This window comes from Ictidomys tridecemlineatus, chromosome 11, assembly GCF_052094955.1.
Source record: "Ictidomys tridecemlineatus isolate mIctTri1 chromosome 11, mIctTri1.hap1, whole genome shotgun sequence".
Classification (NCBI taxonomy): domain Eukaryota; kingdom Metazoa; phylum Chordata; class Mammalia; order Rodentia; family Sciuridae; genus Ictidomys; species Ictidomys tridecemlineatus.
In genome coordinates this window covers 21022497-21037198 of record NC_135487.1, presented here as the reverse complement: position 1 = coordinate 21037198, position 14702 = coordinate 21022497, and the positions used below count along the sequence as shown (strand labels likewise).

Below are 14702 nucleotides of genomic sequence, written 5' to 3'. Positions count from 1 at the left end.
GGTTTGTGCTTAATTTTAACCCCCTCCCTACCTGCCTGAACCCACCACCATACAATGCCCCAGGACAGCCTTTTCCTTCTTTCTGCTTGTTTTGTGAAGGGTGTTAGGGTGGGGAAAAATTGGAGTAGGCCTGAGTGTCAAGCTGATGGCCCTTAAGCCCAATTTGATTCAAAATTGTTTGTGTTTAATCTGCCCATCTAATCTGCCCAATTTCCTCCTCTTGGTAACTTATTTGCTTCTTGGGCCCAAGTCTGTCCTCTTAAATCTGTGCCCTGTGGTCTGATCCATTCTTAGATGTTCTTTCTTTCTTCACTCTTCCTCTCTGGCCTCTGGTATTTGTGAGCCGTGGGGTTTAGTAGTATTGATGGGCCATCTGCCTGGGACTCTCCTCCCTGTGCTACTCCTTGGTACGGGCTGCTGAGGCTGTCCTGGCACACCCCAGCCTCTTCCTCTTACCCTCAGCCTGGGAATTTCCTCCTGCTGGTAGTGTAGGAGGCTCACCAAGCTGTCTGTCAGTCATGCCCAGGGAGCCCACCCTTGCTCCAGAGACAGCTTTGGTAAAAACTGCCACTCAAAACTTTGGTCTGCATTGGAGATTTGGATGGGCTCAGCTAGGAAGGCCAGCTGCGAGGTCATACCAGCTTGGTTTGACCTTTGCGGAGAGTGGTTGTTGTCAAGGGAACTGAAGTGGTCCAGGGGTTCCAGGGATAAAAGGTGGTGGCAGGGAGGCAGCTGCGGCCATTGCAGGGTTCCTGTGTAGGACCTGATCTTGCTTTGGCACCTGTGGCTGGGCTGGTCCCAAAGTCATCCCACTGTGGGCCTTCATGGCCTGCAGATAGCATGCATGCCACAGATGGGTTCATTTGCTTGTTATCTGTGACCTTTGGAAAGCAAGAGTCTCAAAAGACAGCTAAACCTCAGAGCTTTGGTGAGCTTGTGCGCGGTGTCTGCTCCCCGCCCCCCGCCTGCTGATGCAGGTTCTTCAGCAGGTTTTGATTTGGTTTGGGTCTTTCAGCTTTTAGTGAAACGTTTTGTTTTTAGTGGTAGCAAGCAGGGCTGTAGAGGAGAAGTGTTCTCACTGCCACCTCCTTTTGAGGCCTGGGAAGCTTCAGCGCCAGGATTAAATTTGAAGTTTGGTCCCAACTGCCCTTTTCCCCTGACTGTGCCTGAGACCCAGTTTCTCTGGAAGGTGGGAGAATAGTAGTACTTACGTGCAGGGCTGGTTGTGAGGATTAAACTAGGTCACTTCTAACAGTGCCCAACACATTGGAATAATAAATGTTATCTGCCACCCAGACCCATTTTGTTAGAGTTTCAACAAGCAGCTGCAAGCCAGGGAGACAGACAGACTTCAGTAGGAAATGTGGGCCTCCATTTTTTTCTCTTTAACCTCACTCGCCCAATGGTTGTGCACAGGTTTTGGTCATTATGGAAAGACCATATTTACTTATTGGGAACTAGCTGCTGTGTGCCCAGGGGGGTTCCACGTGTTCTCCTGACTGTTCTTGCAGCAAACCTGCAAAGAATGTGGCTGTTACCCCCAGTTCAGAGGCATGGATGGGAGACACCGTTTTGGCTTCTCCAGCAAGTCCTGGGCTCAGACAGCTGCAGGCCTGTAGTGTCCCCTCTGCTCGCCAGGGTAGAGCCCCTGTCACTGCAGCCTGAGCTTCCCGGAGTCTGCCCCAAGGAGGCCATGTCTGGGACTGCCACCACCTGCGTCCCTGTGTCTCTTCCAGAGTCCTTCCAGTGGCCCTTCTTCCCTCAGTTGTGTGGTCACAGGCCTTGACCCTGAGCACCTCCATATTGGGGTGTCTTTGGTCCTTGAGAAAGCCTTGGGGAGTAGACGGGGTTGACCTCTCAGCCCTTTGTACAGGTGAGGACTTGAGACTCAAGCTCCATGCGGGTCAGTGGCAAGAGGAGGGTTTCACCTGTGTCCCCTGACGCCCAGTCCAGGGCTCTGTTGATGGCTGTCTGTTGGCAACCTCCTGCCAGCCGCCATAATGGCTGCCTTCTCTTGGGTGGTGAGGCACCCCCCAGGGGGAGAGAACCTGAGATTTTCTGTACTTACCGGCTGCAGCCACACGAGGGGGCAAGCGCCCAGAGCAAGCATCGAGGACGCCTTGGGCTCCGGGGTCAGGGCTGGGATGGCTCAGAGGCGTTGTCTGGAATCTGGCCAGGGAGAAGAGGTGACCAGAGTTCTGGCATCTGCCTTTCCCCCTCCTTCATCCCTTCCTGCCCCAGAGGGCTGAGCCCTCTGGCTGGGAACGGGAAGGTGTGACTGACGTGGCAGAGGCCCAAGCTTTGCCTTTGATTTGCTGGGTGACTCCTGGCACATCTCTGAATTCTCTGGGCCTTGGTTTCCCCAGCAGCCACCTGGGGTATTAATTTAGCCCAAGACTACCTCTCTCCCAGGGCTGGTATGGGGTTGGTGGGTGGGGCTGGGGAGAGCAGCCCCAGGTCCTGAGGTCTCCTGCGGCCACATCACTGGCTGGTAAAACCACCAACACCTCCAAGTCTTCTCAAGTCTGATGGCTTCAAATTTTATCTCCAGCTGGCCCTGTGTGACCTTTGTAAGTCACCTGACTTCTTATTCCTCTTTCCTTATCTGTAAATGGGGTAACAACAGTTCTGCTTTACAAGGTAAACTGGAGGCCCCTGGCACAGGGCTAGGCACACAGCCAGGGGTGGCAGTTATTATTATCATTGTCTCTGATTTTTCCCTGTTGGGGCTCTTTGAATTTTCACTAGGGTGACAAATTTATCCTCCAAACTGGGACACCAGAAGGTAGATGCAATACCTAGTGCACTCTCCAAGGCCAAAGTCAGTCACCCAAGAAGCTTCCTGATATTCTCACCTTTGTGAAGTCGCTGCCCACAGGACTGGGTGTCACCACAGAAACAGCAGGGCCTTGCGAAGGGGCAGAGTGTGACATCTGAGGCTAGGTCACCCAAGACCTTACAACCTCTGCTTCCTCGGGGGACATTCACGCAGCCCTGACGGGTCCTGCTGGTCAGGATTAAGCCCCGTGGATGCCCTCGCTGCCGTCTCGGGAGACACTTCCCAGACCACCGCCACCACCTGGCGGGCTCCCAGCTTCCTGACCCGCCTAAACCCTGGGCCTGGGGTAACTTGTTCCCCAGGAGAGAACTCAACAGCAGGAACATGGCTGTGCCCAGAACAGCCTGCAGCCCACACCTGCCCTCCAGCTGAGAGGAGGCCTGCCTACCTGCCCCCGCTGCTGGCCTGGATTCCCGGAGACCCCCGGACACAGGTCAGAGCCCCTGAGGACACAGGTCTTCAGACAAAGCCTCACCAGCAACTCCCAGGGAAACTCAGCCCCCCAGAGGTGCCCCAGCTTCTGTCTCCTGTCTCCCGGTTTCATGCAAAGAGTGACTTGAGCTAAGTCCTGAGCTGTTAGTGATCCTCACCTGGATTTTGGGGAGACACTGGTCAAGAGCTAGGATGGGACGCCAGGCTCCCCTACCCCGCTCCCCTGCATCCAGGCAGGGAAAGTGCCTACCAGATGCACATGGCCAGGACAAGGGACAGAGCAGGGACATCCCACTGGATTGCAGTCACCTATGTGTTTCTCGCCGCACCCCCCCTCCACCCGCATGGGCACTCCCTCAGTGCCAGGCCTGTGCCCACCCACAGCTCACCCCCTGCTCCAAGCTCCCTGCCGTGCTGCCCACCCAGAATCCTAAAAACAAACCAACACACCCTAACCCCACGTGTGTCAAGGATCTCCAGGACGGCCAGGGCCCTCTCCTGGAATCCCAGCAACTTGGGAGGTTGAGGCAGGAGGACACCAAGTTGGAGGCCAGCCTCAGCAACTCAATGAGGTCTCAAAATTATAAAAAAAAAAAAAATCTAAGGGACTGGGGCTACAGCTCAGTGGTACAATGCCACTGGGTTCAATCCCCAGTATCAGAAAAGAAACAAGGCGGGGCCTCCAGGAGGACAGTGCTGAGAGCGACCCGCGGCGGGGGCTGGGCAGGCTCTCCGCCCCCGGCTCTGCAGCTGGGCTGCTCCCGCCCGAGAGGAGGTGAGAAGGAACACATATTTTTAGGAAGTTTATTTTTCTTCTTCCAGGAAAATGGCTCTAAATGTGCAGTTTATTCCCAGGAAGGTGGGGGGAGCCTTCGTGGAGCCGCTTCAGGGTGGAGGCCGCCGGGCCCGCCCCCTCCTGCGCTCTTCCCCCGCCCAAGCCCCGCCCAGCCTCGCCTGGCCCTGACCCTGACCCTGACCTGAGAGCGGCAGGGGTCTGCGTGCAGGTGCTCCTCCCGGGAGCCCGCAGACCGCAGGGCAGAGGGCCTAGGGGACAGGGGGCAGGGACCGGCTCCCAGCTCTGCCACAGGCAGACGCTCCCCCTCCTCCGGCCTCACTCTTCTCACTTGTGAAATGGGCAGATGACGGGGGTGGCAGGGGACAGCTCTGTCCACCCCAGGGGGTGGTGCACGCAGCCCCAGAACAGTCCCAGAGTCACTCACACGTGACCCTCTTGGACTCCCCACGTGGTGGGCCTCCCTCCAGGCCCCCTGGACGCCTCCGCTTCTGCTCAGAGGCAAGTGGCTGAATGAGCGGCTGCAGCTCCGTCTCCTCATCTGCTCGCTCCCTCCCAGGCTGTTCCCGGTTCGCACCTGTGGTCCCCTCCCAGCCTGTGTTCAGGTTCCAGGAGCCAGGCCGCACCCCACTGAGGTCCCCGAGGTCCCTGAGCCCCCACAGAACCCCTGCCCCACACGGGGGCTGCCCCCGGGGGTCTCTGCAGCTCCACTGGCCCCTCCTGCAAGGCCAGCCCAGCTTTGCTCCCTCCCCTCCACCCCGCTGTCCCTGAGGGTCAATTCCCAGGTAACAGCCCTAGGAGAGACCCACGTGCCAATCCTGGTCCCAGACCTGGCTGCGCTGGGGTGCCACCAGCCACACAGGGCCCGACCGGCGCAGAGGGGCCTCGAACAGCTCGCCCTGCCTGCCCAGGGCCAAGGTTGGGGCGTGGCCCGTGGGACTCACAGCCAGGTGGGGACCAACACGCCCCACTACTTGCCTGGCCTGTGGATCCTTCTAACCCTACCGACCACACCAGACTTCTACAGCAAAAGGCCTCTGAGTCTCCCCAAGTCTTCCAGAGAGGACTCTCCCCATCAGGAGCTTTGCTGCGAGAAAGCTGTTTTAGTTTCTGAGTTTGAGAGTCATTGAACTTTGGGCTTTTCCCAGAAGCAAGGCTGTGCTTTGGCCTCCTTCCTGTCTCCAGGGCAAATCAGGAAGTTGTAGTGGGGAGGGGGTGGACTCGAGGTGGGGGAGGGGGACAGGGAGCTGTATTCCAGGCCCTGTGGTAGTCTGGAGCTGGGAGGGCACTTGTGTTTGGGAAGCCCGGCTCATTAAATCCTCCTGAGGCCATGAGGATAGCAAGGCACAGTGCTAAAAGCTAAGGCTCTGTCATCACACTGCCTGGTTCAAATCTTGGCTCACCCACTTTTAGGCTTTGTGACCTGGGGGCAAGTTACTTAACTTCTCTGAGCCCTAGATTCCCTGACTGTTAAAAGGGGACAAAGTAGAGAGCAAAAACATATACAGTGCTTCCTGGACGCCAGGCTGTCTCGGAAGAGTCAGCTCATTTGGTCCTTCTGGCAGCAACCCTAGGAGGACAGTGAGAAGAGTAACGGGAACTTGCTCTCCTGGCAAGGGCGCTCTAGTTATTACTGGGTACACTGCCTTCTAAAGAACCAGTCTGGTTAGCCAGCCTTCTGGGGGCTGTGAGCACCACCGTGTGCTGAGCCTGGGCGTACCCTTGGTTGCCTTGTTAGAACCAGGAGGGTAGGGGAAGGTCCCCGGGTGAGGCTGGGTGGGAGTGGTACAGCTGCTTGGGACATGGGCAGGGGTTTGGCGTGCTGGGCTTCATCGTGTCCCCAGGTTGGTGAGTGGCTCCTCAGTGACTAAGTCATCAGCAGACACTTCCCAGCCGCCAGACCTGTCATTGCAAGTGTCATTGCTAACAGTCTGGATCAAGATCTTGGCCTCACTTGCCAGTTATGGGGTCTTGGGCTGGTCCCCCACTTCCCTGTGCCCTGTTTTCTCATCTGGAAGGTGGGGATGATGTCGTGTGCACGTCCTAAAGCAGTAGCTGTACTTGAGCCCTTGTCTGTTGGGGATGCCCTCAGTTCCAGCCAAGACAGAGAGTAGAAACTGGAAACAGGGTTGGGATGCAGGACGGGTGTGATCAGGGCATTGGGCAGAGCGGGACCAGCGCTGCTCACCCCAAGGTCATTGGGAAGCTTCCCCAGAGGAAATGATGTGACTCTGCGGGGCCAGGTGGGCTGCGAGAGTTTGTGCCGGGAGAGGACAGCATCACATGCCTGCGGGGTGTAGTGGCACTGTGGATGGGGCTGGGACATGGCCCAATGCAGGGCGGGTGACTGTGTGGAGGTGCCGTGCTTGAGGGAGTTGGATGTGTGCGTCTGCCAGCTCCAGGAGCCCGGGAGCTCTGGCATGGGGAGCTTGGTCCCCGAGGTCCCGACCTCTGTTCTGGCTGCGACCAGGGTCTTTGAGGAGCAGCAGGTGGCGCTCCTGGCCTGGCCAAAGATTCTCCACACACACCCCTCCCCGCTTCACCAGGCAATGGGAAGAGGCTGCTGTTTCCAGAAGCTGGAGGGTCCTGCTCCCTGCCTAGTTTCTGCAGGGTGACCGCAGGGCCCCCTGCGTCTTGCTCACCTCCCAAAACAGAGTACTCACCCCCTCTCACAATAGCCACTGGCCTCTGTGTTCAGAAGTCCTGCTGTGCACCGTGCTGGCATCTGGCTCCTCCAAACCCTCTTGGTCCCTCAGAGCCAGTCTTCCTGCTGTCTTCTCAGCCTCTCTGGAAGGGAATTTTATGTCCACATCCGGGTCCCTTCCTTTATTTTATTTTTGGTACCAGGGATTAAACTCAGGGGCACTCGACCCCTGAGCCACATCCCCAGCCCGATTTTGTACTACATTTAGAGACAGGGTCTCACTGAGTTGCTTAGGGCCTCACTGTTGCTGAGGCTGGCTTTGAACTCAGGATCCTCCTGCCTCAGCCTCCCGAGCCCCTTGGAGGTAGTCCAGAAAACATATCCAGAGTAACAGCAGAACTGGGATTGGAACCCAGGTACTGGCCCACCCAGAGCCAGACCTCTCCAGCTCCAGGCTGTGCTGTTCCACCAAGACCAACTCCCCATCTGCACGGCCCCCAGCCTTTCCCCATCCAGCTCCCCAAGGAGATGGCTCAATTCCAAACAATTTGGGAATGGGATTTCAGAGGTTGGGATCTCAGAATTCTTAGGAATATTTTTTGTGGGTGTGGGGGTGCTGGTGATTGAGCCCCAGGGGTGCTTTACCACTGAGCCGGATCCCCCAGTCCTTTCAACCCTTATTTTGAGATAGGGCCTCACTAAGATGCTGGGGTTGTCCTTGAACTTGTGATCTTCCTGCCTCAGCCTCCTGAGTGGCTGGGATGTCAGCCACTGTGCCTGGTGTCCTAGGGATTTTTGAATCACAAAGTTGAACACTGTCCCCCTCTCTCTGCAGGATGTCTGCCTAAGGATGGCTAGCCTGGGCTCACACACCCTTTAGGGACCCACTTACTCCCTCTCCTCTCAGGGACCCTTTAACACATCTCTACCTTACGTTGAGCTGACCTTTGTAGGGCCCGGAGCGTACTAGGCAAGTGCTTTGCCTCCGAGCTCCACCCACACCCCTGGGCTGACAGCAGATCCCTCTTCCTGCCAGCAGGCCCTGAACTGGGTGCAGGGACCGGGCGCCAGAGCAAAAGTGAATTCGCCGTCATCAGCAAACAACCTCAGTTTCCTCACCAAAGAAGTGGAGCTATCAACAGTTCCGACCTCAGGGAGCTCCTGAGATGTTGACAAGATAATCCAAGGAAAGTGCTTGGTCAAGGACATGTGCTCAGGGATTAATAAGTGTTTAACCCTCCCCCTCTCTCCCCCAAAACACCTGTGTGGGGTGAGTTCAGGTGAATGAGAACCGTCCTCCTTGATTCTGCAGGTTGGTTTGTTGTTTCTCTGTGCCGGGGATTGAATCCAGGGTGCCTAACCACCGAGCCACGTTCCCAGCCCATTTTTATTTTTTATTTTGAGACAGAGCCTTGCTAAGCTGCCCAGGGCCTCACCAAGTTGCTGAAGCTGACCTCAAATCTACTATCCCTCTGTCTCAGCCTCCCAAGTCCATGTGAAGACAGGCCTGTGCCACCACACCCCGTGATTCTGTGCATTTGTATTGAGCACCCACTGCATGCCAGGCCAGGCTGGCGTGGGGGTCAGCAGTGACTAACTGCAGCAGGGACTCAAATAAATAGGGAGACTGTGGGACTTCAGATGGAGACTGAAGCCAAGGAGAAACCACCCCAAACACAACAAGGCCGCGGGGCTCGGGTCACCCAGAGGTGCTCTTTGCTCCCACTGTGCCTGGAGGGAGTGGTCTCCATTCTACGGGGAGGAATCCGAGTCTCACCTGGGGAAGCCGGGCTACCATGGGGCTGCCCGCCATCTCCTCTCCAACCCTAGTGACAGGGCCCAAGTCAACACCCCACACCCCCGTTCCATGGTGGTCTCGGGGGCGGGGGTGGGGGGAATTGAAGCCCAGGGAGGGTCAGGCCTAGTCTGAGGGCAACAGCCAGTCCGCATTCTGAGGACACGAAGGTCGGGGTCTCGGGTGATCTCTGGCCCCTTCCTAGGCTGGCTGGGGCGTGGGGTGAAGGTGGGAGTCCTGGCATGAATGGAGCCCACAGGAGGCTGCTGGGTGGGGACACACACGCCATCCACGCCTCGCCTCGGACCCTAGAAGGAACGGCATGGCCCGCGGGGTCCTCGGGTTCAGCCCTCCCGGCGGCGGGGGAGGGCGCGCGGAACGGAACTGGGTCCCGCAGCCCCGGGCCGGAGCCTGCCGCGCCGGGCGGGGCGGGGCGGGGCGGGCGGGGGTCGCAGCTCGGCGCGCACCCCCGCGCACCCCCGCGCGCTCCCCCGCGCACTCGCGCGCACCCCCGCGCGCTCCCCCGCGCGCACCCGCGCACAGCCCGCCCCGCCCGCCGCGCTGGGGGCGGCCCGGTGGCGGCGGCGGCGCACGCTTCCTGCGGGCGCGGCCGCTGTGGGCGCGGAGCCGCGAGCGAGGCGGAGCCGGAGCCGGAGCCGGAGCCGGCCCCGAGCCGGAGCCCGACGAGCCGCGCCGCCGCCGCCAGCGCCGGAACAAAGGCGCCGCCGCCATGAAGCCGGGGCCGCCGCACCGCGCCGGGGCCGCCCGCGGGGCCGCAGCCGGGAACGGGGCCGCGGCCGCGCCCGGGGCCCGCGGGCTGCTCCTGCCGCCGCTGCTGCTGCTGCTGCTGGCCGGGCGCGCCGCGGGGGTGAGTGACGCGCCCGCCCCGCGGGGACCCCCGCCGGCGACCCTCCGGGACCCCCGCCCGGGCCGCAGCCCACAGCCCCTCCCCCACCGCCCGGGAGCCACCGCCGCCGCGCGGGGCTTCGTCCCCTTCCCGGAGGACCCCTCCCTCGAGGGAGGCCCCGGCTGGAGCGCGGGTCGCAGCAGGTCCCCGCAGGTCCCCGCCACCGGGGCAGCCGGGTGGACCGCCTCCCGCGGGCGGAGCGGGGTCCCCCGCCGCGGCCCGAGAGGCACCACGAGGGCCTGGTGGCCGGCGGGGGTCGCGGGGCTGGGTGTGTCTTGGGGCCAGAGTGAGCGCGGCGCTTGCCTCGTGGGTGTGCCCAGACCGCGGCCACTTTTGGGAGCCGGGCGGATTCCTCTGCTGGGGGGATTCCTCTGCTGGGGGAGGGTGTGCGTTGGATCTCTCTCAGGTCGCCTCCCCCCAGCCACCAGTAGGGCAGTGGGGACTCCCGAGGGGGCGGGGGAGGGTGACTTGGTGAAGGTGACCCAGTGTGTGTGCAGCGTGGCCACCCCAGTGAGGAGCCCTGGGACCTGTGGGGTGTGCCCACTCTCTGCTCCGATGCCACCATGCCCCCTGTGGGTGGTTGAGTGAGGGTGACCCATTGTGCACTGTTACCGGCTGGGCCACTAGGACCCTGGCCATGTGTGCCCGCAGGAGCTCAGGGGTCCAGTGTGGAGAGACCTCTGGTGGGCGTGTGCTTGGCCCATCAGAGTGTGTGTGCGTGAGTGCCTGGGTGACCTCAGCATGAGCAAGGACCCTTGAGGGAGGCACATGTGTGCAGGTAGAGATGTGTGGGAGGTGACCCCTGAATGTCCCTTGGAGTGACTGCAGCAGCTGGGGGTTGAACTTGGTCCCAGCTCCATCAGGAAGCAGGAGGAAGGGGTTGGAGGAAGAACCACCTCTCCCCTTTGAGGGACCCAGGTCCCAAGTGAGTTCTTCTGTGCCACTTGCCCAGATCCAGGGTGGGGTACCGTGAGCTGGTTAGGTCCCACCTCTTGGGCAGTTCTAGGAAAAGTGATGCCTTGGCCCCATCCCCTGAGCTAAGAAGGAGGGGTCCGTCCCCCCAGGCTGCCTGGCCTGCAGCCGCCCTCCTCTTCCAGCCCCAGCGGCCAGTCTGTCTAGAGAGGGTCCCTGCAGGGGCTTCAGGATTGGTTCCTCATCAGCCTTCCCCATCTGGGGTGGGGAGGGCACCCATGAGGCGACTGGCCTCCTGCCTCATCTCCAGTTCCCCTGGGGGCTGAGGGGAAGAGATCCCTAGGAAGGATAGCCACCTGGCCTGTCCTAGCCACTGGGGCCACTTTCTCAGCTGCATTTCTAGATCCTTAAAAATTTGGGAATCGCTGTTCAGGGTCAAAATCCCAATACTACCACCTGTTCTTGGGCAGGTTGTCCCACTGGTCAGCCTTGGGCTTCCTCTCTGTGAAATGGGCTTGAAGACACCCTCCTCAGGGGTGAGAATAGCTGGCATGCACGCAGACGCAGGAGGAGCAAGTGACGATAAGGAGCACAGGACAAAGTTCTGGAGACAGGAGGCCAGGTGGGATGCGGGGCCGGGCAAGTCGCTCCCTGGCTGGCACCTGCTCCTCCGCCATGAAACTAGGCTCGTGCTTGGCACTCGGTGGAGTGGAGAGTGGAATTAAATGAGAGCAGTTCAGGATCTGGTGCATAGTAGGACCTTGACAAGGCAGGGTGCCCCTGAGGTAGGGCTGTCCTGGCTCTGAGCCTGTGCCGGGTGGCAGATCGAGCAGCCCTCTGCCCGCCCCCAGGCTCTGGTCTCCGGCTCCATGCTTGGCTTGGCATCGGGCAGAGCAGGGGTACAGCAGAGGTGGGAGGGGAACATGGTGTCACTCTGGGCCTTGCATCTCCCCAGGGGTCCAGCTGTTGAAGAAGGCTGTCACCCTTCTTGTGCCTCATCTGGCCTGGGAAGCAAAGGGTCGGTGGGTGGCGCCTAGTGAGCAGCAGCTGGGTCAAGCAGGGGAGGAAAGGGTGGCCCCTGGGTCACCTGTGTATATGAGGGGCTGATCTCCCCTTGGGGAGTCCTCCCTCCTGGACTACCAGGTGACCTGCTGAGGAGCATCTCCTTCCAGAGCCACCTCTGCTGCTCCACCCAGTCACTCCCTGCAAGGGCTTGGAGAGTGGGCATCTTGGAAATGCAGCTTTAAGAACTCGGTCTTCTGAAGGTCCAGGCCCGGAAGGGATCCCAGGTGTCCCTGAGGCTTTGAATGCTCTCAGGGATGGGAGCTCAGTGATTTGTGGCTGTGTGACTTTGTGAGAGTGACTTAACTTCTCAGTGCCTCGTCTTCCACTTCTACGAAGTGGGAGAATGGGAGTGCGAAGGGCCTATTGCCCCGTGCCTGGCTCAGGTTCCAGGCTCTTTATAGAGTTGTCATTCTGTGGTTGGGTGGTGGCAGGGGTGGGGAGGGGAAGGTGGGTGACTGCGTGACCCACTCGTCAGGGCAGGGTCCCTGCTCCCGCCCACTCCTGCTCTTGGAAGCCCTGGTGGCCCCCGGCTGCTGCTCCATGCTGCTGTGGTTGGGAGCCTGGGGTTGCTGGGGCCAGATCGTCCTTACTGGAAAAGGTGAAGGTTGGGGGCTCTGAGCTGTTCCAGGCCAGGTCCTGGGGGACATCCTTCCCTCCCAGGTGTTGGGGGATGAGCCCAGGGACAGTGAAGGGATCTGCAGCCTGACTCCCCAGGCAGCAGGGCTCCGGCTGATTGGGGGGGTCTCCTGTGGGCCTGCCTTGGGGGTGGTGGGGGCCCTGCCGTCCAGGAGAGCCGCAGTGGCTCCCCCACTCGTGGACTGGGCCTGGGTCCCTGGGCTGCCCCCAGCGGTACCCGTGGGGCGGCTCTGGGCTTGGGCTCTGGAAGAAGCTGGGGCAGCCAGGGAACGGGAGGGCGGCTGCCTCTTGGGGGGGGAGGAGGGGACGGGCCACACTCAAGGGGCATCAGTGACATTCTGAAGGCTGGAGCCCGCTGGCCGCGGAAGGCCACAGCATCTCTACCCCGCCAGCCTGTGTGCCGAGGGCACGCGGAGGCAGGGCCTCACCTGAGGCTGGACAATGGAAACAGCAGCTAGCCCCCCGGGTGGCTGGCCCACCACGTGGGCACCACGCATGTTTTGGCCACTTAGTCCTTTTGAGCTGCTTCTGAGTCAGAGTTATCAGCACCCTTGTTTTACAGGTGAGGAAATGGGCACAGAGAAGTGAAGGGATTCACTCAGAGTCACACAGCCACAAAGCCGCACAGCTGTATTGGGCCAGGGCCTGGCAGGCTCCTAGGTCTGGGCTGCTGTCCTAATCCCCTGGTGCCCTCTTGCCGTGCCATTTGGGCTTTTGCTTCACCTCTCTGGGGGCTCCCTACCCCCAGCCCCTGGGGTGGGAGGGGCTGGACCCTGACTGTACCTGTCACTGTTCACCAAGTACCTGTTCCTCACAGGTGTGTGCCGTGTCCCTTCTGACTCAGTTCTCCCACTGCTTGGGAAGTCTGTGGTGCCGTCTGGAGTTGTGAATGGGGGAAGGTGTGTGGCTGTGTGACCTTGTGAAAGTTACTTAACTTCTCAGTGCCTGCAAAGTGGGAGAAGAGGAGTGTGAAGGGCAAGCTTCCCGCCCCCTGCCTGGCCCCGGGCGCTTCCTCCTCATAGGGGTCTGCCATCTGAGCCCCCGGGATGGGTGAGGGAAGTCACATGACATGTGTGGTGAGGGGCGGGGCAGTGCGAGGAGCCTCGGGATGAGGGGGCCCTGGATGTGTGCTGCCTGCCCCCATGTGGGGACCAGACCTTGAGTGTGCAGCACCGAAACCTGTGTCCCCGCCTCCGAGCTGGCCCTCTGCCCTCACTCTCCAGCCTCACAGTGAGTGACACTCCCAGGGCAGCGGCTGGCGGGGTCTCCCGTAGACAAGAGTGTGTCACGGTGCTTTCCTCACAGACCACGAGCTTCCTGGGGTACCCTCTCGCTACCTCCCGGGGGCCACTGAGTGGCTGGCCCGGAATTAATCAATTAATTTATTTATTGCTCTGGGGATGGAGCCCAGGGACACTACCACGGGGCCACATCCCCAGCCCTTTTTATTATTCGTCTTTACTCCCAAGTTGCCGAGGCTGGCCTTGAACTTGGGATCTTCCTGCCTCAGCCTCCCCAGTTGCTGTATGGAGGTGTGATCCGTGACACCAACTTGGCCCAGAGCCGAATGGTTCAAGTGGGTGGATGAAGGCACAAGGGAATTAACCCACCAATGAAGGGAAGGAGGAGCCTGGACTGACTCCCTCTCGGTGTGGGTGGGGTGCGGGAAGAGCGCGGCTGACAGTCCTGCTGCGTCCAGGGCCTGTGTCCCTGGGTTGGAAGGCGCCAGGGGGCTGCCTGGGGCAGGCCTGCGGTCTGAGCACCCAGGCGGGACCAGCCGGGTCTGGCCAGGACAGAGGGACTGTGGCTCTGGGCTCCAGCCAGCTTCTTGGAGCCTGTGATTTTGTGTCTCCGGGGGGCAGGGTGGCCAGAGCTGGGAGCTGCCCACGGCCCAGCCCCTGGCTCCTGCCATCCCTCCCAACCCTGTGCTAGCGGGAGCAGGCTGGGCTGGCCCTGGACCACCTGGCTTGTCTCCCTAGCCCCTTCGGACCTCTGTCCCCTGGAACATTCCACCACATGCTGGGAACCCCCCCCCCCCGCCCTCCTGAGCAGACCCTGGTTAGAGGGGTGGCCGTTCCCCTCCCCCACTGACCAGGCCCAGTCTTAGCGCCAAACAGGAAGTGGTGATTACAGGGGAGTCTGAGCCGCCATGGCTAAGGGCCGGCAGTGGGAGGGGGTGCAGTGAATGATCTGGCTCCTTTCCTACCTGGCTGCGGGGGGCCCGGGCAGGGACGCCTGTGCTGGGACGCCTGTGCTGGCCTTTTACATGAGATGGAGCGGGTTCAACCGCCCTGTTGTCCACCTGCCTGAGGCTTGCCTGCGCCCACCCCTCAGCTCCTCTCAGGCCTTGGTGCTATGTCTGTTTGGGGGCCACCAAGCCTAAGGGTACAACTTGAAGTAGGAGGAGCCGGGGCTCTGGGCGCAATTAGTCCAGGGTAGAAATCCTGGTTCTTTCAGCTTCTTGCTGTGTGACCTTGGCAAGTTCACTTAACCCCTCTGAGCTTCCATCTTTTCTTTAACATGGAGAGTTGTGGTTGTTTGGGAATTAATAATGTGAAGTGATACACAAAAGTAAGTACCGGTGGTCGTTCATGCTGTTTTCCTTCACTCACCTGCGTGGGTTTGCCTTTCTCCTGCCCCTCTCTTGGTCTTACTGAGGACTTGTTCTCCAGGGACAGG

The 14702-nt window shown here is 60.3% G+C and overlaps 1 protein-coding gene across 1 annotated transcript in view; it reads left to right on the top strand.

Annotated features, from left to right (window-relative positions):
• The first annotated feature begins 9117 nt into the window (after positions 1 to 9117).
• The window catches only part of Sdc3 (syndecan 3), a 33504-nt gene continuing 27919 nt past the window's right edge, over positions 9118 to 14702 (top strand). The window contains exon 1 of the mRNA XM_078025770.1: positions 9118 to 9371. Coding sequence (XP_077881896.1) covers positions 9234 to 9371 — 138 coding nt within the window. The 5' untranslated portion in view covers positions 9118 to 9233. The remainder of the gene's footprint in view (positions 9372 to 14702) is intronic.